The sequence below is a fragment of the Oncorhynchus gorbuscha genome, linkage group LG06, assembly GCF_021184085.1.
Source record: "Oncorhynchus gorbuscha isolate QuinsamMale2020 ecotype Even-year linkage group LG06, OgorEven_v1.0, whole genome shotgun sequence".
Lineage (NCBI taxonomy): Eukaryota > Metazoa > Chordata > Actinopteri > Salmoniformes > Salmonidae > Oncorhynchus > Oncorhynchus gorbuscha.
The window spans coordinates 30,624,216-30,647,091 of NC_060178.1; the positions used below are offsets into that span (position 1 = coordinate 30,624,216).

General features: G+C 44.7%; 1 protein-coding gene across 4 annotated transcripts; it reads left to right on the plus strand.

Moving 5' to 3' along the window:
- Positions 1 to 91: 91 nt before the first annotated feature.
- Positions 92 to 22,015, plus strand: oma1 (OMA1 zinc metallopeptidase). Of its 4 annotated transcripts, none has more exons than XM_046352918.1 (9): positions 92 to 195; positions 3,016 to 3,500; positions 9,628 to 9,856; positions 11,121 to 11,294; positions 11,489 to 11,596; positions 13,642 to 13,770; positions 15,001 to 15,075; positions 15,306 to 15,455; positions 19,566 to 22,014. In XM_046352918.1, exons 2-9 carry the CDS (start codon positions 3,064 to 3,066, stop codon positions 19,836 to 19,838), a joined length of 1,575 nt encoding a protein of 524 aa, XP_046208874.1. In that variant the 5' UTR covers positions 92 to 195; positions 3,016 to 3,063; the 3' UTR covers positions 19,839 to 22,014. The 4 variants fall into 4 exon arrangements, with proteins under 4 accessions (XP_046208874.1, XP_046208873.1, XP_046208875.1 ...); XM_046352917.1 differs by having other exon boundaries at positions 3,059 to 3,500; XM_046352916.1 differs by lacking the exon at positions 92 to 195 and adding an exon at positions 2,124 to 2,421 and having other exon boundaries at positions 3,059 to 3,500; positions 19,566 to 22,015.
- The last annotated feature ends 861 nt before the right edge of the window (positions 22,016 to 22,876 follow it).

Sequence of the window (22,876 nt, forward strand, 5' to 3'; positions counted from 1 at the left end):
TGTCGTTATTAAAAAGTGCATGTAATTTCAGTTTGAAACATGACGCTGTCTGGAGAATGTAATTTTTGAGGAGACAGTCATTCTCGGAACATTGTCTTAAGAGCATGCAGTTGCAGGGGGGACTATTATTTTAGACGCACAAGACAGTTCCTATGTGTTTGACTTGCAGAGGACCGTCAAAGTAAATGAATAAAGGTAAATCCGAATTTATTTCTCAAACTGGAGTCTCCAAGACGAACTCTGGTGTTTTAAGAGGGTGTCGATCATACAAAGGCAACTTTAACGTGTTTACACGTGCTATCTTTATCGGTGCATTGCTTCAGATCAGTTAGCTAAGTAACGACGTTAGGCAAGACTGCAATGACATGACATTGAATCTGTTACCCACATTACTAGATATTAATAAACCCACAGTTAAAAGGTGGTAATCTCAGGGAAACTACTGGCAATCGCAAACAAATGTCAGTTGAACTCGATATGTCACTTATGGAAGCCCATTCCCGCCACATTTTTTTTGTCGATGCTATCAATTTCGAGATACTCAAATCAAAATGTTGACGTACGATCTAAAAATGTATACTATTTCAACATTGAGACGCGTGAGTCAAACGTTTGATGTACTATATAAAAATGTTGAATCATGATCAAAAATGGTTGACTATCGCAAAATTTTAAGCAACATAATAGGATTGTTTTTTTTGTGTTTGTTTTAGCATTGTGTGACAATGTCCATGTATCGTTATGTTGCAGAGGTCAGTATTGTCCCTGCACTTTTGATTTGGTTTAATTGAAATGTTGCCACATAAACATTGAAAAGATGGACAACAAATTAGCTTTGTTTAGACTGATTTGCCACAAGATCTGTCTACCTTTGCACAGTTCATCTGTGCTTCAGTCTGATCAGACGTTGATCAATGAGATTTCAACTTTTATTCACCCACTCAAGCCAACAGTTATTTTTTAATTTCGGTACTATCGAGTTTGAAAACTATACTCCTCTAATAATCAAATACATTTCGACATTGGCGTTAGGTTGAGACCACATTGTGATTGGATTTGGCCAAAACACACCATGAATTCAACAGGGATTATCGCCAATCCATGAATTGTGTTGAGAAGTATTAGCCGTTTTGTGACGTAGGCTTCTTTACATTAAATGAGGATAAGAGCCTGAGCTAAGAATAGGGAAACAAACGGTATCAACTAAGACTGATGTATAAACACTTTGCACCATGAGTACAAGTGTATCTTCCAGACATAGGGTCTATACTACTGTTGGCTATTGTCATTCTGTGTAACGCAATTAGAGCTGTAATTTGGAGCAGCATTGTGTAAACCTTTGTCCATGTAAAAACGTGTGTTGCGAAAGTCAAGAACGGTTTAAATAAATGTATTGCACCACAAAATAGATGCTTTTTAAAAAAGGCACTGTTGTAACGGGCTTTGATGCTTTTAACTTCTTAAGAACTATTTCATGCCCTTCACTGCCCCCCCCTTGTGGTCAGGTGCATATTTCAGGCAGGTTGACAACGCCTGTAGTATTTCTGCCTCTGTAGCCTTTGATTCGCCAAGACTCACACTTGATGTAAAGTGGGAAAACAAATATTAGCTAGAGAAAGCATTCCAATGTCATGTAAAATGTCATGATTTGGCCTCCACTGTACATATAATGATGCTGCAAAGGGTAGAGTCCTCAAAGGCACTCATCCCCTTGTTTCCTTTCCTATTCATCGTTGACATGAGGCTTGTTTGTCAGGGTTCTGTATAGAACACAAACTATGTACAGTACAAGCAACACACCATGACCTAATTTAAAGAAGTGAAACAAATATGGTAATAGTGTATCAGTGCATTGCTCTTTTCACCTGGTCCGGGATGTCTTTCCCCCCCCCCAGCTTTGAGATCTGAGATATCTCATTTAACAAAAAGACACTAATGCATTCCACATGTGCTGGAATCTTCCATTTAGTACTGCATTGCAATATAATGTCATTCAATTCATACCAATGGAACATTTAATTTCTCACCATGTATTTTCAGAAATCATTCTCCATTAGCTGCTCTTCCATCTTTAGTAATAATTCTTCCGTCTCATTCAGGTTGAAGTCGAATTCCTTAACTGGACTCGTCGACTGTCCGTTAGAAGGTCACCAATCTAAAAGGTCACAACAACAAAGATGTATTGTTAAAGTCGTTTGTTTTATTTTTTTTTACTTCCAAATATTACAGCCTAATTTCAATATCATAAAAAATAGTTGTCATACTTGCTTCCGGCATAGGAAAAGTACCTGAGCCTTTGTAGCGCTTTGGTGAGGGGGATCTCATCTGAAGAGGCAGGAGACCTCGGTCTCTCACTTGACCTGTCCTCGGAGCATGAGGGCTCAAGATTCTCTGCAGTAAAATACATCATGGCAATTCTTGGTACAGATAAAATACCTTTCCCAATTGTTCAAGAATGAGAATAAGGGGTTTGCTTATGTTGTGAAGGGCTGTCCTCACCATCATTACATGGTGGCTTGTGCTGTGTTTTAGCCTTTTGCTTCTTGGTAGCAGTGGCACAAGTTTTCTGGTGCTTCGGGCATATTTTGGTGGGGGCTTGGGTAGACCTTTGCCTGAAAATAAACATAGAAGTGTAAAATAACATCCAGCCTTTTCTACACACGTGTTATGCATTTAAGTTTTATTGATGTGGGAGAAGGCTTCTCAAAAGTCAGCCAAACACACATACCAAACTTTAATCAAAAATTCTTCAACATGCCAAAGTTAACCTCCCGAGCCACTACCCCCCCCTAGCCTGGAAATACAGAAGGATTTCAGCTCAGTTTAAAAAAAACAACAACAATTAATTACATTAGTATCGACGTTTTAAGGCTCTGTTCAATTAGTAAAGCTCAAGCGTTTCCGAGTTTACGGTGAATGCAGTCTCCGACTACAGCAGTTAACATCGCTTTTACATTAAAAATCTTTTGGGGTGGTGGGAATGGGCTTCCATAGTCAAGGACTGTTCTTCCATAGGCTGTCACCTGGGCGTTTCAGGAAGTGGTATCTTCTCATTCAGGAACCATGGAGTTGTTGTGTGCCCGTCTCATGAGGAACCAACACCGTTGCCTACCTGCCTACCTGTCTAGAAGCTTTCAAACCTCCCATTGCCGACAGAGACGATCAACAACCAGGAGGACATTACCTTCAACAGAACTCTACTCAACCAACACGTGTCGGATTCTACGGCAGCCCGAAACCACAGACTCTGTTTGTCAACTTCAATTGAGGCCATCTTCATCTCAGAGACAACTTTTCTCATCTGAGAATGTAAGAACAGTACTTTTCCCAGTGGGGACACCTAGACCCGACCCTGCTGTCCACTGTCTCCCTGTTATATGGCTGTCTAAGCATGGACAGAACTTCTTCCATACCTCTGCTCCTCACCGCGCCCTGCCTGCGCCTCTCATATGGCTGGTACTCAAACCCCTGCAGAAGATAGTGGCTATTATACTGGGCAGGTAAGATACACGTCGTCCGAGTGCATTCAAAGTATTCAGACCCCTTCACTTTGTCTACTTTTTATTACATCACAGCCTTATTCTAAAATGGATGGATGTTTTTTCCCCTCATCAATCTACACATAACACCCCATAATGACGAATCCCAAAAAGGTTTTGACATTTTTGAAAATGTATAAAAATACAAATGTATCACATTTACATTTACAGCATTCAGACCCTTTACTAAGTAAGTACTTTGAAGCACCTTTGGCAGCGATTACAGCCTTGTGTCTTCCTGGGTATGACGCTACAAGCCTGGCACACCTGTATTTGGGGAGTTTCTCCCATTCTTCTCTGCAGATCCTCTCAAACTCTGTCAGGTTGGATGGGGAGTATTGGTGCACAGCTATCTTCTGGTCTCACCAGAATTTTTTGATCGGTTTCAAGTCCGGGCTCTGGTCGTGCCACTCAAGGAAATTCAGAGACTTGTCCTGAAGCCACTCCTATGTTGTCTTGACTGTGTGCTTAGGGTTGTTGTCCTGTTGGAAGGTGAACCTTCGCCCCAGTCTGAGGTCCTGAGTGCTCTGGGGCAGGTCTCTCTGTGCTTTACTCTGTTAATCTTTCCCTCGATCCTGACTAGTCTATCAGTCCCTGCCACTGAAAAATATCCTCACAGCATGATGCTTCCACCACCATGCTTCACCGTAGGGATGGTATTGGCCAGGGGATGAGCGGTGCCTGGCTTCCTCCAGGCGTGATGCTTGGCATTAAGGCCAAAGAGTTCAATCTTGGTTTCATCAGACCAGAGAATCTTGTTTCTCATGGTCTGAGAGTCCTTTAGGTGCCTTTCGGCAAACTCTAAGCAGGCTGTCATGTGCCTTTTGCTGAGTGGCTTCTGTCTGGCCACTCTACCATAAAGGCCTGATTGGTGGAGTGCTGCAGAGATGGGAGAACCTTCCAGAAGGACAACCATCTCCACAGAGGAACTCTGGAGCTCTGTCAGAGTGACAATCGGGTTCTTGGTCAAGGCCCTTCTCCCCCGATTGTTCAGTTTGTCAGGGTGGCCAGCTCTACGAAGATTCTTGCTGGTTCCAAACTTCTTCCATTTCAGATTGATGGAGGCACTGTGTTCTTGGAGACCTTCAATGCTGCAGACATTTTTTAGTACACTTTCCCAGATCTGTGCCTTGACGCAATCCTGTCTCGGGAGCTCTACAGGCAAGTCCTTCAACCTCATGGCTTTGTTTTTGCTCTGATAAGCACTGTCAACTGTGGAACATTATATTGACAGGTGTGTGCCTTTCCAAATCATGTCCAATCAATTGAATTTACCACAGGTGGACTGCAATCAAGTTGTAGAAACATCTCAAGATGATTAATGGAAACAGGATGCACCTGAGCTCTAGAGTCTCATAACAAATGGTCTGAATACTTATGCAAATAAGGTATTTCTGTTTTCTATTTTTAATAGGTTTGCAAAAATGTAGTTGATGCATTTTAGAATCATGCTATAATGTAACAAAATGTGGAAAAGGTGAAGGGGTCTGAATACTTTCCGAATGCACAGTTACATTGATACGGTTTATGATGGTAAGATAGACGTTGCTGCTACATGGTGTTTTTGGTGTCTCTGTCTCTAGTAGTGTTACATGGTGGTTTTGGTGTCTCTGTCTCTAGTAGTGCTACATGGTGGTTTTGGTGTCTCTGTCTCTAGTAGTGTTACATGGTGGTTTTGGTGTCTCTGTCTCTAGTAGTGCTACATGGTGGTTTTGGTGTCTCTGTCTCTAGTAGTGCTACATGGTGTTTTTGGTGTCTCTGTCGCTAGTAGTGCTACATGGTGGTTTTGGTGTCTCTGTCTCTAGTAGTGCTACTTGGTGTCTCTGTCTCTAGTAGTGCTACATGGTGGTTTTGGTGCCTCTTTCTCTAGTAGTGCTACATGGTGGTTTTGGTGTCTCTGTCTCTAGTAGTGCTACATGGTGTCTCTGTCTCTAGTAGTGTTACATGGTGTCTCTGTCTCTAGTAGTGCTACATGGTGTCTCTGTCTCTAGTAGTGCTACATGGTGTCTCTGTCTCTAGTAGTGCTACATGGTGGTTTTTGTGTCTCTTTCTCTAGTAGTGCTACATGGTGGTTTTGGTGTCTCTGTCTCTAGTAGTGCTACATTGTGTCTCTGTCTCTAGTAGTGCTACATGGTGTTTTTGGTGTCTCTGTCTCTAATAGTGCTACATGGTGTCTCTGTCTCTAGTAGTGCTACATGGTGTTTTTGGTGTCTCTGTCTCTAGTAGTGCTACATGGTGGTTTTGGTGTCTCTGTCTCTAGTAGTGCTACTTGGTGTCTCTGTCTCTAGTAGTGCTACTTGGTGTCTCTGTCTCTAGTAGTGCTACTTGGTGTCTCTGTCTCTAGTAGTGCTACATGGTGGTTTTGGTGTCTCTGTCTCTAGTAGTGCTACATGGTGGTTTTGGTGTCTCTGTCTCTAGTAGTGCTACATGGTGTTTTTGGTGTCTCTGTCTCTAGTAGTGCTACATGGTGTTTTTGGTGTCTCTGTCTCTAGTAGTGCTACTTGGTGTCTCTGTCTCTAGTAGTGCTACTTGGTGTCTCTGTCTCTAGTAGTGCTACTTGGTGTCTCTGTCTCTAGTAGTGCTACATGGTGGTTTTGGTGTCTCTGTCTCTAGTAGTGCTACATGGTGGTTTTGGTGTCTCTGTCTCTAGTAGTGCTACATGGTGGTTTTGGTGTCTCTGTCTCTAGTAGTGCTACATGGTGTTTTTGGTGTCTCTGTCTCTAGTAGTGCTACTTGGTGTCTCTGTCTCTAGTAGTGCTACATGGTGGTTTTGGTGTCTCTGTCTCTAGTAGTGCTACATGGTGGTTTTGGTGTCTCTGTCTCTAGTAGTGCTACATGGTGGTTTTGGTGCCTCTGTCGCTAGTAGTGCTACATGTTGGTGTCTCTGTCTCTAGTAGTGTTACATGGTGTTTTTGGTGTCTCTTTCTCTAGTAGTGCTACATGGTGTTTTTGGTGTCTCTTTCTCTAGTAGTGCTACATGGTGTCTCTGTCTCTAGTAGTGCTACATGGTGTCTCTGTCTCTAGTAGTGCTACATGGTGTCTCTGTCCCTAGTAGTGCTACATGGTGTCTCTGTCTCTAGTAGTGCTACATGGTGGTTTTGGTGTCTCTGTCTCTAGTAGTGCTACATGGTGGTTTTGGTGTCTCTGTCTCTAGTAGTGCTACATGGTGGTTTTGGTGTCTCTGTCTCTAGTAGTGCTACATTGTGTCTCTGTCTCTAGTAGTGCTACATGGTGTCTCTGTCTCTAGTAGTGCTACATGGTGTTTTTGGTGTCTCTTTCTCTAGTAGTGCTACATGGTGTCTCTGTCTCTAGTAGTGCTACATGGTGTCTCTGTCTCTAGTAGTGCTACATGGTGTCTCTGTCCCTAGTAGTGCTACATGGTGTCTCTGTCTCTAGTAGTGCTACATGGTGGTTTTGGTGTCTCTGTCTCTAGTAGTGCTACATGGTGGTTTTGGTGTCTCTGTCTCTAGTAGTGCTACATGGTGGTTTTGGTGTCTCTGTCTCTAGTAGTGCTACATTGTGTCTCTGTCTCTAGTAGTGCTACATGGTGTCTCTGTCTCTAGTAGTGCTACATGGTGTCTCTGTCTCTAGTAGTGCTACATGGTGTCTCTGTCTCTAGTAGTGCTACATGGTGTCTCTGTCTTTAGTAGTGCTACATGGTGTCTCTGTCTCTAGTAGTGCTAGATGGTGGTTTTGGTGTCTCTGTCTCTAGTAGTGCTACATGGTGGTTTTGGTGCCTCTGTCGCTAGTAGTGCTACATGTTGGTGTCTCTGTCTCTAGTAGTGTTACATGGTGTTTTTGGTGTCTCTTTCTCTAGTAGTGCTACATGGTGTCTCTGTCTCTAGTAGTGCTACATGGTGTTTTTGGTGTCTCTTTCTCTAGTAGTGCTACATGGTGTCTCTGTCTCTAGTAGTGCTACATGGTGTTTTTGGTGTCTCTTTCTCTAATAGTGCTACATGGTGTCTCTGTCTCTAGTAGTGCTACATGGTGTTTTTGGTGTCTCTTTCTCTAATAGTGCTATATGGTGTCTCTGTCTCTAGTAGTGCTACATGGTGTTTTTGGTGTCTCTGTCTCTAATAGTGCTACATGGTGTCTCTGTCTCTAGTAGTGCTACATGGTGTTTTTGGTGTCTCTTTCTCTAGTAGTGCTACATGGTGTCTCTGTCTCTAGTAGTGCTACATGGTGTCTCTGTCTCTAGTAGTGCTACATGGTGTCTCTGTCTCTAGTAGTGCTACATGGTGTCTCTGTCCCTAGTAGTGCTACATGGTGTCTCTGTCTCTAGTAGTGCTACATGGTGGTTTTGGTGTCTCTTTCTCTAGTAGTGCTACATGGTGTTTTTGGTGTCTCTGTCTCTAATAGTGCTACATGGTGTCTCTGTCTCTAGTAGTGCTACATGGTGTTTTTGGTGTCTCTTTCTCTAGTAGTGCTACAAGGTGTTTTTGGTGTCTCTGTCTCTAATAGTGCTACATGGTGTCTCTGTCTCTAGTAGTGCTACATGGTGTTTTTGGTGTCTCTGTCTCTAATAGTGCTACATGGTGTCTCTGTCTCTAGTAGTGCTACATGGTGTTTTTGGTGTCTCTTTCTCTAGTAGTGCTACATGGTGTCTCTGTCTCTAGTAGTGCTACATGGTGTCTCTGTCCCTAGTAGTGCTACATGGTGTCTCTGTCTCTAGTAGTGCTACATGGTGGTTTTGGTGTCTCTGTCTCTAGTAGTGTTACATGGTGTTTTTGGTGTCTCTTTCTCTAGTAGTGCTACATGGTGTTTTTGGTGTCTCTGTCTCTAATAGTGCTACATGGTGTCTCTGTCTCTAGTAGTGCTACATGGTGTTTTTGGTGTCTCTTTCTCTAGTAGTGCTACATGGTGTCTCTGTCCCTAGTAGTGCTACATGGTGTCTCTGTCTCTAGTAGTGCTACATGGTGGTTTTGGTGTCTCTGTCTCTAGTAGTGCTACATGGTGGTTTTGGTGTCTCTGTCTCTAGTAGTGCTACATTGTGTCTCTGTCTCTAGTAGTGCTACATTGTGTCTCTGTCTCTAGTAGTGCTACATGGTGTCTCTGTCTCTAGTAGTGCTACATGGTGGTTTTGGTGTCTCTGTCTCTAGTAGTGCTACATTGTGTCTCTGTCTCTAGTAGTGCTACATTGTGTCTCTGTCTCTAGTAGTGCTACATTGTGTCTCTGTCTCTAGTAGTGCTACATGGTGTCTCTGTCTCTAGTAGTGCTACATGGTGTCTCTGTCTCTAGTAGTGCTACATGGTGTCTTTGTCTCTAGTAGTGCTACATGGTGTCTCTGTCTCTAGTAGTGCTACATGGTGTCTCTGTCTCTAGTAGTGCTACATGGTGTCTCTGTCTCTAGTAGTGCTACATGGTGTCTCTGTCTCTAGTAGTGCTACATGGTGTCTCTGTCTCTAGTAGTGCTACATGGTGTCTCTGTCTCTAGTAGTGCTACATGGTGTCTCTGTCTCTAGTAGTGCTACATGGTGTCTCTGTCTCTAGTAGTGCTACATTGTCTCTCTCTCTCTAGTAGTGCTACATGGTGGTTGTGGTGTCTCTGTCTCTAGTAGTGCTACATGGTGTCTCTGTCTCTAGTAGTGCTACATGGTGTCTCTGTTTCTAGTAGTGCTACATGGTGTCTCTGTCTCTAGTAGTGCTACTTGGTGTCTCTGTCTCTAGTAGTGCTACTTGGTGTCTCTGTCTCTAGTAGTGCTACATGGTGTCTATGTCTCTGTCTCTAGTAGTGCTACATTGTCTCTCTCTCTCTCTCTCTCTAGTAGTGCTACATTGTGTGTCTCTGTTTAGTAGTGCTACTTGGTGTCTCTGTCTCTAGTAGTGCTACTTGGTGTCTCTAGTAGTGCTACTTGGTGTCTCTAGTAGTGCTACTTGGTGTCTCTGTCTCTAGTAGTGCTACTTGGTGTCTCTGTCTCTAGTAGTGCTACTTGGTGTCTCTGTCTCTAGTAGTGCTACATGGTGTCTATGTCTCTGTCTCTAGTAGTGCTACTTGGTGTCTCTGTCTCTAGTAGTGCTACAAGGTGGTTTTGGTGTCTCTGTCTCTAGTAGTGCTACAAGGTGGTTTTGGTGTCCCCTCTCCTCTAGGAGTATCAGGAAGTGGTGGTTGGCCCTCCCGCCCAATAAGCAGCAGCTCGTGCGTCAGAAGGTCTGGCGTCGCCGTTGGCAGCTGGCGTCTGGGGGTATGGTTGCTATGGTGATCATGGCAAGTTTCTTCCTGACTCATCTGGACGAGTCGCCCATCACGGGACGTACACGCCTCCTAGTGTTCAGTAGAGAGAACTACATGGAGCTGGCTGCAGTGACGGGAGATGGGGTGAGACCAATAACTGTATATATCAATGGCCATCCATCACTTGACACCATTCATTCCTTTGTGAAGACTCAATAGCGCGTTGAAGACAAATGAAGTCTGTTAAGATAACGTCTCATGGAGACGTAACATGCCCGGTTTGAGCTACTCCAGGAAGTGATGTTGCAGGCCAGCCCAGTACTGCCCTCTCTCATTGAGTAACTCAAGTTGAAGGCTGACCGGGTTACTGCAGGCAACCATTAGCAACAAATGATCCTTAACTTCTTCTGTGTGCGGTTCAAGGACATATATCTGGTGTATTAGAAGCAATTATTGATATCATAATTGTCTTGAAAAATGTATTCCATTTACTATAATGGGGGAATCCTGTTTTCTGATAACAATGCCTGCAGTACCGTGGACCGAGAGGGGGTGAAGAGAGATGCTGTTAACCTTGTGGGCCATATTCAATCTAATAAGATGATGATTTTTAACCATTCAGATGAACCTGTTTTAGGAAATTATGATTTCATATATGATATATTATAAACCTGGTGGTTCGAGCCCTGAATGCTGATTGGCTGAAAGCCGTGGTGTATCAGACTGTATATACTGTTCTAATTACATTGGTAACCAGTTTATAATAGCAATACAGCTAAGGCCTGTATCCAGGCACTCCGCATTGCGTCGTGCAGAAGAACAGCCGTTGGCCATATACCACACCCCCCGGGCCTTATTGCTTAATGATAATATATAATAGTAGTTCAGTAACTGACTCTTGTTTGTGTCCTCAGTGCATGGAGGATGTTGATTTAACTGTGTGTGTGTGTTCTCCCAGTACATGGAGGATGTTGATTTAGCTGTGTGTGTGTGTGTGTTCTACCCAGTAAATGGAGGATGTTGATTTAACTGTGTGTGTGTGTTCTACTCAGTACATGGAGGATATTGATTTAAGTGTGTGTGTGTGTGTGTGTGTGTGTGTGTGTGTGTGTGTGTGTGTGTGTGTGTGTGTGTGTGTGTGTGTGTGTGTGTGTGTGTGTGTGTGTGTGTGTGTTCTACCCAGTACATGGAGGATGTTGATTTAACTGTGTGTGTTCTACCCAGTACATGGAGGATGTTGATTTAACTGTGTGTGTGTGTTCTACCCAGTACATGGAGGATGTTGATTTAGCTGTGTGTGTGTGTTCTACCCAGTACATGGAGGATGTTGATTTAACTGTGTATGTGTGTGTTCTACCCAGTACATGGAGGATGTTGATTTAGCTGTGTGTGTGTGTGTTCTACCCAGTACATGGAGGAATTTGCTGAGTTGATGGTTTCAGAGAAGGACCCTCGTCACCAGGTGGTGGAGAGAGTGGTGGAGCACCTGGCCCAGAGGAACAAAGACATCCCAGAGGTCTCCTCTGTTCCATGGAGAGTCCACTTGGTCGACAGCCCTACCGTTAACGCTTTCGTACTGCCTGTGAGTCCCAGCCCCTTGTGTGTGTGTGTGTGTGTGTGTGTGTGTGTGTGTGTGTGTGTGTGTGTGTGTGTGTGTGTGTGTGTGACTTGTTTGTTTTTATTCCCAGTCCAGTTCAAAACATGCAGACGAAACTGGCCAGCGCAGATCCAAACAGTAAGTTGACTGTTTGTATGATACCTGTCTCTCTCCTCTAGAATGGAAAGGTGTTTATGTTCACTGGGATGTTGGAGGCCGTTGCAGATGTTCACCAGCTCACCTTCATCCTGGGACATGAGATGGCCCACGCAGTGATGGGACACTCTGTGAGTATACAGCCTTTCTGTCTGTCTCTCTCTAGTGATGGAACACTGAGTATACAGCCAGGCCTTTCTGTCTGTCTCTAGTGATGGAACACTGTGTATACAACCAGGCCTTTCTGTCTGTCTCTCTCTCTCTAGTGATGGAACACTGTGTTTACAGCCAGGCCTTTCTGTCTGTCTCTCTCTAGTGATGGAACACTGAGTATACAACCAGGCCTTTCTGTCTGTCTCTCTCTCTCTAGTGATGGAACACTGTGTTTACAGCCAGGCCTTTCTGTCTGTCTCTCTCTAGTGATGGAACACTGAGTATACAGCCAGGCCTTTCTGTCTGTCTCTCTCTAGTGGTAGAACACTGAGTATACAGCCTTTCTGTCTGTCTCTCTCTAGTGATGGAACACTGAGTATACAGCCTTTCTGTCTGTCTCTCTCTAGTGATGGAACACTGAGTATACAGCCAGGCCTTTCTGTCTGTCTCTCTTTAGTGGTAGTACACTGAGTATACAGCCTTTCTGTGTCTCTCTCTAGTGATGGAACACTGAGTATACAGCCAGGCCTTTCTGTCTGTCTCTCTCTAGTGATGGAACACTGAGTATACAGCCAGGCCTTTCTGTCTGTCTCTCTCTAGTGATGGAACACTGAGTATACAGCCAGGCCTTTCTGTCTGTCTCTCTCTAGTGATGGAACACTGAGTATACAGCCAGGCCTTTCTGTCTGTCTCTCTCTAGTGGTGGAACACTGAGTATACAGCCAGGCCTTTCTGTCTGTCTCTCTCTAGTGGTGGAACACTGAGTATACAGCCTTTCTGTCTGTCTCTCTCTAGTGATGGAACACTGAGTATACAGCCAGGCCTTTCTGTCTGTCTCTCTCTAGTGATGGGACACTCTGTGAGTATACAGCCTTTCTGTCTGTCTCTAGTGATGGAACACTGAGTATACAGCCAGGCCATTCTGTCTGTCTCTCTCTAGTGATGGAACACTGAGTATACAGCCTTTCCATCTGTCTCTCTCTAGTGGTGGAACACTGAGTATACAGCCAGGCCTTTCTGTCTGTCTCTAGTGATGGGACACTGAGTATACAACCAGGCCTTTCTGTCTGTCTCTAGTGATGGGACACTGAGTATACAACCAGGCCTTTCTGTCTGTCTCTAGTGATGGGACACTGAGTATACAACCAGGCCTTTCTGTCTGTCTCTCTCTAGTGATGGAACACTGAGTATACAGCCTTTCTGTCTCTAGTGATGGAACACTGAGTATACAGCCTTTCTGTCTGTCTCTCTCTAGTGATGGAACACTGAGTATACAACCAGGCCTTTCTGTCTGTCTCTAGTATACGTATGTGAGGATTTTGAATAGGACTGAATAGTGTGTCCTCACAAGGTTAGTTATACAAGATTGTGTGTGTTTGCTCGTTGCTTGCCTGGGGGCTACACAGAGTCGTGTCCTGTTCCGTGCCGAGTGACTCATCAGCTTCAGTCATGCTACAGTACTACTGGTCTCCTCCTCTCTCTCATTCACGTCACCTCACCTACAGCTCAGATCTGTCGCAGGTCTGCAGAGAGGATGTCATTAATTGCAGTGGGGTTGTATCATCAGTCACTAGTTCTAAGAAGCTCACAGGCAGAGTGTCCTTTAGATGTCTGAGACGCTAAAGTTGTTTCTGGACTGAGGGTACAGCTGTTTTAAGGAGAGTCTCATCCCTTTTCAATGAGCTCAGAACAGCTGACTGTTCTAATCGGATAGGGCTCTTTGGTGTAGTTTCTGATCCTTTCCTCTGAGACCTGTATTTCCCCTCCAATACAGGACAGTTTCATTAGATGATGAAAATGAATATGGATTCATCAGTTCCAGCCTCGCCCTGGGTGTCTGCTGTTAGATTCACCATTTCCTAATGTAATCTCCATATTAGGTCTGAATTTAAAGTTCAGATGAAATTGGTGGGAACAATCAATACACTTACAGAGAATGATTTATTTATTGCTTTTCTACTTTCTCTCTCCCCTCCCTACCCTTTTCCCTCTTTTCTCTCCTTCCCTCCCTTCCTCCCTCCAGGCAGAGCAGGCCAGTATGTCTCATGTGGTAGACTTCCTGTCTCTGATCCTGCTAACAGCCATCTGGGCCGTGTGTCCTCGAGACAGCCTGGCTGTACTGGGACATTGGATACAGACTAAGCTCATACAGGTAACGGACACATATCAGGACTTTTCATGTGGTGAAAGATATGTTTAACTAATCTCTGTCTCTCTCTCTCTCCCTGTGTATGTGTCTCTCTCTCTGTCTCTCTCTGTCTGTGTGTCTCTCTCTCTCTTTGTCTCTCTCTGTCCTTCTCTCTGTCTCTCTCTCTCCCTGTGTATGTGTCTCTCTCTCTGTCTCTCTCTCTCCCTGTGTATGTGTCTCTCTCTCTGTCTCTCTCTCTCCCTGTGTATGTGTCTCTCTCTCTGCCTCTCTCTCTCCCTGTGTATGTGTCTCTCTCTCTGTCTCTCTCTCTCCCTGTGTATGTGTCTCTCTCTGTCTCTCTCTCCCTGTGTATGTGTCTGTCTCTCTCTCTCTTCCTGTGTATGTGTCTCTCTCTCTATCTCTCTCTCTCTCCCTGTGTATGTGTCTCTCTCTCTCTGTGTCTCTCTCTCTCCCTGTGTATGTGTCTCTCTCTGTGTCTCTCTCTCTCCCTGTGTATGTGTCTCTCTCTCTCCCTGTGTATGTGTCTCTCCCTCCCTGTGTCTCTCTCCCTGTGTCTCCCTGTGTATGTGTCTCTCTCTCTGTGTCTCTCTCTCCCTGTGTATGTGTCTCTCTCTCTCTGTGTCTCTCTCTCTCTCTGTGTCTCTCTCTCTCCCTGTGTATGTGTCTCTCTCTCTCTCTGTGTCTCTCTCTCTCCCTGTGTATGTGTCTCTCTCTCTGTGTCTCTCTCTCTCCCTGTGTATGTGTCTCTCTCTCTCCCTGTGTATGTGTCTCTCTCTCTCTGTCTCTCTCTCTCTCCCTGTGTATGTGTCTCTCTCTCTCTGTCTTTATCTCTCTCTGTCTTTATCTCTCTCTCTCTTTATCTCTCTCTCTCTTTATCTCTCTTCTCTCTCTCTGTCTCTCTCTCTGTGTCTCTCTCTCTCTCTCTCTCTCTCTCTCTCTCTCTGTCTCTCTCTCTCTCTGTCTTTCTCTCTCTCTCTCTCTCTCTCTCTCTCTCTCTCTCTCTCTCTCTCTCTCTGTCTCTCTCTCTCTCTCTCTCTCTCTCTCTCTTTCTCTCTCTCTCTTGTCTCTCTCTCTCTGTCTCTCTCTCTCTCTGTGTCTCTCTCTCTCTGTGTCTCTCTCTCTCTGTGTCTCTCTCTCTCTGTGTCTCTCTCTCTCTGTGTCTCTCTCTCTCTCTCTCTCTCTCTCTCTCTCTCTCTCTCTCTCTCTCTCTGTGTCTCTCTCTCTCTGTCTCAGTTCTTGTTTGATCGTCCTTATAGCAGGAAGTTGGAGGCAGAAGCTGATCAGGTTGGACTCCAGCTGGCTGCCAAGGTACAGGATAGGACAGTAGCTCTGTCTCACTCTTGCCTCCTGACCCTTCTGTATATGCTGACTAAACTTACAGCTGCCTACAGTGCACTAGATGGCGGTGTTGTCAAATATAGAATTTCTCCCACTCTTCTAACCGTCAACCTGTTCTGGATGCTGTAGTAATGTATCGTTTCCGTGGCAACCATACAGGCGCCCAGGGTGTGTGTAACCCAGTCTGCCTCTCCCTCCAGGCATGTGCTGATGTGCGGGCAGGGCCAGTGTTCTGGCAGCAGATGGAGATCAGTGACCAGCTGAGAGGAGAACCTACAGTACCAGAGTGGCTCTCCACACACCCCTCTCACAGGAACAGAGTGGCACAGCTGGACCGGCTGGTCCCACAGGTAGCACGCATGCAGGGGAGAGAGACTCGTCCACATACACCAGTATACACGGTCGCCAAGGGTCTATATTCAGAGGGGTTGGGTTAAATGCGGAAGACACATTTCAGTTGAATCCGTTCGTTCCAACAACTGACTCGTTATCCCTCTTTCCCTTCCTATATGATGTCATCAAGTCATTTCTGCTGTCTGATCAGACATGATGGCTGTGTGTTGGTGGTATGCACACGACCGATGAGTCTGCTATACCTGGTCTCACACCGCAGGCAGTTAGAATAGTCCACGTGACTCCCTGGTGTTGCTAATGTACAGAAGCACATCACATGGCCTGAAGACTGTGGTCTAGGAGGAGAACGCCATCAGAGCTGTAGGATTGTGCTGGGAGTCTAGTCTAACGAGACACCTACAGATGTCGGAGCTTAATTTGACCCCATTTGTCGCAGGAGGAAAATAATCCTGCAGCAATGGGATTTTAATATCTGAATAAATATTTAGACTCACCGCCAGGGGGCGGCTGAAGGCGTTTGTTTTGTATACAACGCACACAGTACCTACCTTATACCTTATGTAGGCTACATGCAGACTACAGCATGTCTGGTTTGACTTCTTATGTAGGCTACATGCAGGCTACAGCATGTCTGGTTTGACTTCTTATGTATGCTACAGCATGTCTCGTGTGACTTCTTTTTGTAGAGGTAGATGCAGTTTTCATGAGGGGAAATCTTTATTTTAGATTTTTTTTTTTATCAATTGTTTTATTAAATGTTGAAGGCAAGCAATAGGCAGAAAAAATGTTTCCTCAGTGTGTGTTTCCCGGGACACAGAGTCTACATGGATCCTGCCCACTGCCCTTTAACTCATGTATGAAGGTCTATTTTTTTACCCATTCATTCCACGTTTTTTACCGTGTTAATTCTGCGCTGTTACAGGGTTAAGACAGAAACGACTCAAAAGGTTAACAGTTTAGGCATTAATTGCGAGTGGTTAAGGTTAGGACTATGGTTTAGGGAAGGCTTAAAACAAGATAATTAAAACGACGAGCCTATGTATCATTAGTATTCTTAGTGCCTACGAGAGCGTTGTGAAAGGCCATAGCCCAGTGGTCTAAGCAGCAGGCCCAAATCAGCAGTAGGCCCAAATCAGCTCACCAACTCAGCCAGGGAAACACAGTGTGGATAGGCTAACGGGTAGCCCACAGAATGTAGCCTATTGGATTATTGCAACCATCGATGGCACTAGATTACCAGCTGATGTCTCATTAAACCATCAATATGTGCTAAATTCACCTGCACAGCTGAACTCAATTGCAACCATTATTGCTCACCTCATTACCGCTCCCTAAAAGATGACGTTGGTGTTACCTCCTTAGTCCTGCTTGCAACCAAAGTCTCAAGATATGTTCGGCCTCTGGTTGGTCTTATCATCTCTGGTTGGTCTTATCATCTCTGGTTGGTCTTATCATCTCTGGTTGGTCTTATCATCTCTGGTTGGTCTTATCATCTCTGGTTGGTCTTATCATCTCTGGTTGGTCTTATCATCTCTGGTTGGTCTTATCATCTCTGGTTGGTCTTATCATCTCTGGTTCTTATCATCTCTGGTCTTATCATCTCTGGTTGGTCTTATCATCTCTGGTTGGTCTTATCATCTCTGGTTGGTCTTATCATCTCTGGTTGGTCTTATCATCTCTGGTTGGTCTTATCATCTCTTATCATCTCCGGTTGGTCTTATCATCTCCGGTTGGTCTTATCATCTCCGGTTGGTCTTATCATCTCCGGTTGGTCTTATCATCTCTGGTTGGTCTTATCATCTCTGGTTGGTCTTATCATCTCTGGTTGGTCTTATCATCTCCGGTTGGTCTTATCATCTCTGGTTGGTCTTATCATCTCTGGTTGGTCTTATCATCTCTGGTTGGTCTTATCATCTCTGGTTGGTCTTATCATCTCTGGTTGGTCTTATCATCTCTGGTTGGTCTTATCATCTCTGGTTGGTCTTATCATCGGAACAACATTTTGAACAGACTACGGGCGATTTATCTATTTGACAAGCATCGGAAATAAAGTATTTCATCATTTCATCTACAGTGGCAATTTACCTGACACTTTGTATGAATGGCAACTCATGTTGGTGAATTTTACTGTTATTATTCTATTTGTTTCCTATTTCTGTTATCCAAAAGTGTCTGGTATATTCATTTCTTATCAAGATTGGGGGGTAAATTATCCCTGGTCTCCCCATATTTGAAATGTGTAAGCAAATCAAGTCAATCGGGGGAATTGAGTTATTTGTGCCTGAAGGGCGTGGGACGGAATCGAACCCACGACGACATGGTCGGCCTTCATGTGTGTGGCCCTAAGAGTGGCGTAAAGATCACCGTCATTGGACTCTGGAGCAGTGGAAACGTGTTCTCTGGAGTGATGAATCACGCTTCACCATCTGGCAGTCTGACGGACAAATCTGGATTTGGCAGATGCCAGGAGAACGCTACCTGCTCAAATGCGTAGCGCCAACTATGAAGTTTGGTGGGGGAGGAATAATGGTCTGGGGCTGTTTTTCATGGTTAGGCCCCTTAGGTCAAGTGAAAGGAAATCTCAATGCTACAGCATACAACGGCATTGTAGACGATTCTGTGCTTCCAACTTTGTGGCAACGATTTGGGGAATGCCCTTTCCTGTTTCAGCATGACAATGCCCCTGTGCACAAAGCGACGTCCGTACAGAAATGGTTTGTCGAGATTGGTGTGGAAGAACATGCCTGGCCTGCACAGAGCCCTGACCTCAACCCCATCGAACACCTTTGGGATGAACTTGACCGCCGACTGCGAGCCAGGCCTCATCTCCCTACATCAGTGCCCGACCTCACTAATGTTCTTGTGGCTGAATAGAAGCAAGTCCCCCCCAGCAATGTTCCAACATCTAGTGGAAAGCCTTCCCAGAAGAGTGGAGGCTGTTATAGCAGCAATGTTCCAACATCTAGTGGAAAGCCTTCCCAGAAGAATGGAGGCTGTTATAGCACCAAAGGGGGGACCAACTCCATATTAATGCGAATGATTTTGGAATGAGATGTTCGACGAGCATCTTTTGGTCATGTAGGGTACGTACATACAAACACAAGACACACAACACACCCATATATCCTCACAGGCACAGTAGCAACACAAACTCTCGACTGATGGACAATTAGTGTTTTCTCCATCTGTTCCTCTCCTGCTAAAACAGACACACTCAAGGGTAAATACACTCCTGTGTGTCACACAGGGTTACATGCACACACACACAGACAGTTGGCATGCTACTGAGCCCTCCTGTTGAATCCCAGACTGGGACATTGACCTGTAGAAGTAGTGATCTGGATCCGTACAGTTTAGGGATGGGTTTACTCACATCCACCGTGCGTGTAGGAGAGAAAACACACCTGATTCATGGACGGCCGAAATGTACCTTCAAAGAATCTTGTGGCCGTACTATCGTCTCTGACCACACATCTGCTGTTAGTTTCCTGACGATTGTTCATTTTCAGTGTGTGGGGGGGGGGTTTGTATAATTTTTTAAGATGGTCATATTATTATGTATCGTTTAGCTAACCCCTTCTTTGGGTCGGCACAACTACATTCATACTTCCATACGTTTTTTAACTGGTACCGGTTACCTTCAGATTAGTCCCGTGAAACTTGCGAGGGTCGTAAGAGCAAAACGGAGAACACACTGGGGGTCACAGTAGTTTGTAGCCCAAACGGTTCGGACGCTACAAACAGAAGTTGGTCCATCGACGGTACCAACTTCAGAAGAGTCCCCTGACGCTTGTGGGGGTCGTAGAGACCATTGTGTTCGCGAGAGTCTCCCCATTCCGTAGAGTGAAGACGGATATCTCGTGGTCTGACAAATACCGCTCCAACTCTGCCACCTTTCACCGCAGGTGCGGAAGTGCGACATCGGCGGATGCGGTGGCTTGAGACTCATCCAATGCAAAAACCCAGAAATCTTTAGATTAAACAGACAAAATTAAAAATATTGACGCACCGGTGCGTAAATTGACTCCAGAGGGAAAAACACGCCACCGCCACACGCTGCTTTCATACGTTTCCACTATAACCTCCCTCTCTCTCTCCCTCCCCAGTACCTGGAGTTGAGGGAGAGCTGTTCCTGTCCTGCCCTCCCTGCTACAGACCCCAGAGCTGTCTTCGCTCAGAGTGTCAAAGTGCTGCTGGATGCTACTAGGGACCTGGAGGGAGAGGCGGGGAAGAGACTGAAACCACAAGCTCTGTCGCAGACCCCAACGTCAGACCACAGAAGGGCTCCACACCCAGGGGGACTGGCTACTGCCCTGCTAGCCTCCTCAGCCACAGGCTCACCTCCAGCCCTGACCCTAGACACTGCTACCCACCTCTAACCCCCGGGCCACTACCCTCGCCCCCTGTCTTCCCAGGCCTAGTTCCAGTCAGTGATTGTAGCTCCTTGATTGCTAATTGACTGATGTTTGTAAGGTCTTCTGGGCTTCTGTGGAATTGCTGCAAAAAGGTTTTGGGTAGCGGTTCTGTTTACTGCGTGTAAGAGGGTACAGGGAGATGCTTTGAGTGTATAGTGTGAATACATAGTATCCTGTTTGAATTGGAATATTTCTTGTGGGGACATGCTGCACTCAATGGCCTAATGAGCATATACAATGAGGTCCAAAATGATAGACTCCCCTGATAAAGATGCGCAGTAATGACTGTATAAAATAAATAAATTCAAAATCAAAATTGACATCCCGGCCCTAAGGATTGACACCTCTAAAGTAAAGTAGTCAAACGTGTGTATTTTGTCCCATATTCCTCCTATCCTATTCCTATCACGCAATGACTACATCAAGCTTGTGACTCCACAAACTTGTTGGATGCATTTGCAGTTTGTTTTTGGTTGGGTTTAAGATGATTGAGAATATATTTCTCGACACTTCTACATTGATGTACATTCTACCATGATTACGGAAAATCCTGAATGAATTGTGAATAATGACGAGTGAGAAAGTTTGAGGGTCAAAGATCATACCCCCAAACACATGCTAACATCTCACCATCACCAATAACAGAAGAGATTCAACAAATGATTGTTCAAACTATGGCTACATGTCTTAGTGCATATGCAGATCTATACACACCTCACCGAAACTGACAACCAATCATTTAACAGGATTTCCGAAATCACGTTTGTAGGGAATATAAAAGACTCAACATCTCAACTTTACAGTATATAAAAGAGTAAAAGACTAGATGGAGTTATCCTCTCTTTCCAAAGACCACAACCTGGAAGTCAGTGATAAGTTGTTTGTCCCATCTCAGTGGTGTTGGTCTAATACATGCTCATGTGATTACAAAGAATGGTGTTTCTACATGGATTGTTGTACAGCCAAATTCCTCAACAGTAAGATAACACTTAACGTGTGAAATTAACCTCCTTGATTGACCAAAACTGGGAACATAGAATGTTATTTATAACAACATTGAGGAAATGTCTTAGTCTCCCAGATACAAACCATGTAAGAATGTCCTTCAGAAAGTACTCGTACCTCTTGACTTATCCACATTTTGGTTCTCTGGGTAGACAGTGTGTAGGCACTGTGTCCTGTAGGCACTGTGTCCTGTAGGCACTGTGTCCTGTAGGCACTGTGTCCTGTAGGCACTGTGTCCTGTAGGCACTGTGTCCTGTAGGCACTGTGTCCTGTAGGCACTGTGTCCTGTAGGCACTGTGTCCTGTAGGCACTGTGTCCTGTAGGCACTGTGTCCTGTAGGCACTGTGTCCTGTAGGCACTGTGTCCTGTAGGCACTGTGTCCTGTATGTCACCTACTTTATTTACCCTGTCGTGTCCATCCATCATCACCTGTTGCAATGTGTTTTTGTGGTAATGTGGCCATCAAGTTCATTTAAATTAGTTTTATGTCTCGCCCTGAAGGAATGGTGTTGTATTTTAGTGTCAAAGATCTTTGTGAAATCATAGAAATGTGTAGTTTTGTACAAATCATGTATTGAACTAGCCAAAGAGCATATTTTATATACTAGAATGTACATCTTAGAACCTGACAACCTGAAAATGAATGGGTTTTGAGGTAAAACTGGTCTAGTGTGGTTTGTCGTTGTAACGTAAGTGTGAATGACTGGGCTCTAACCTTGGTTGACCGTGTTAGCACACTGAGCTAAAGCCACGTCTCTTGAATTTAAATTAATTTGAATGAAATAAACATAATAAAATCAAAACTGAGCATAAAGATGTAGAAGAGAGTACCACTAGTCTTAGAAGAAGGCTAGAGCTAGCCCTAGGAGAAGGCTAGAGTGAGGGCAGGAGGGGCCCCACTGACAATTGTCTGTAGGCATTTATATAAGGAGTGTCTACGTGGTCTGAAAACCGCTGATAATAGCACAACGTGTTATTTTAGGCGTTTATGAGAAGTGTCTATATTGTCGAGAACTACTGGGAATAGCATAAGGTACACAAGGTGCTATTCTATAGGTATTCAAAGCGGCAAGACTATAGCATTTATGACTATACAAACTATTGATACTGAGGGACTGTAGATGCTGAAGGACTATAGATGCTACAGGGACCATAGTATCATGACACAAGGCGAGACCCAGATGCAGACACAGGAGGCAGATGGTTGGAGTCTTACAATATTTGTTAATCCAATAGGGGAAGGCAAGAGAATGGTCGTGGACAGGCAAAAGGGTCAAAACCAGTTCAGAGTCCAAAAGGTACCGAAGGGCAGGCAGAATCAAGGTCAGGGCAGGCAGGAAAGTAGTCCAGTCAGGCAGGGGTCAAAACCGGGAAGACTAGCAAAAAAACGCTGATTGACTTTACTAACGTACAAGACGAACTGGCACAGAGAGACAGGAAACACATGGATAAATACACTGGGGAAAATAAGCAACACCTGGAGGGGGTGGAGACAATCACAGGAACAGGTGAAACAGATCAGGGCGTGACACAATGCTATAACTATAGGGACTATGGATGCTATTGGGACTATAGATGCTCAGGGACTATAGATGCACAGGGAAAATAGATACAGTGCAGACTATGGCAACTATGGAGACTGTAGAGGAACCGCAGAAAATACATATGTATGCATAGGAGGTAACGACAAGTAATAAGGGAGGTTACTGAGTGTGTTTGGGAATAGTACTAAGTGAATGCGGATGAGAGTATTGTGTGCTGAATTAACTGAACAGGGGTTTAGCCCCGATATGAGAGTTGTGTGAGTGTGGGATGACGTGTTAAACTGGAAGGTTTTTTTCTAAAGAGTTCAACAAAGGGTTTAAGTATGGGAAAGGAAATAGTAAGAGTAGGGTGGAGGATCCGTGCTGGGAAACAAAATGCCTGTGTAGTGCAATGTCAAAACAAATTGGTAGGGGGGTACTGAACCAAACAGAAGACTGGACAAAATGAACAGA

Excerpts from the sequence above, each read along its gene's own strand:
- oma1 (XM_046352916.1), top strand. Across the intron at positions 9,857-11,120 it reads CTGCAGTGACGGGAGATGGG|TACATGGAGGAATTTGCTGA; the intron begins GTGAGACCAATA and ends TGTTCTACCCAG. Across the intron at positions 13,771-15,000 it reads TACAGACTAAGCTCATACAG|TTCTTGTTTGATCGTCCTTA; the intron begins GTAACGGACACA and ends TCTCTGTCTCAG.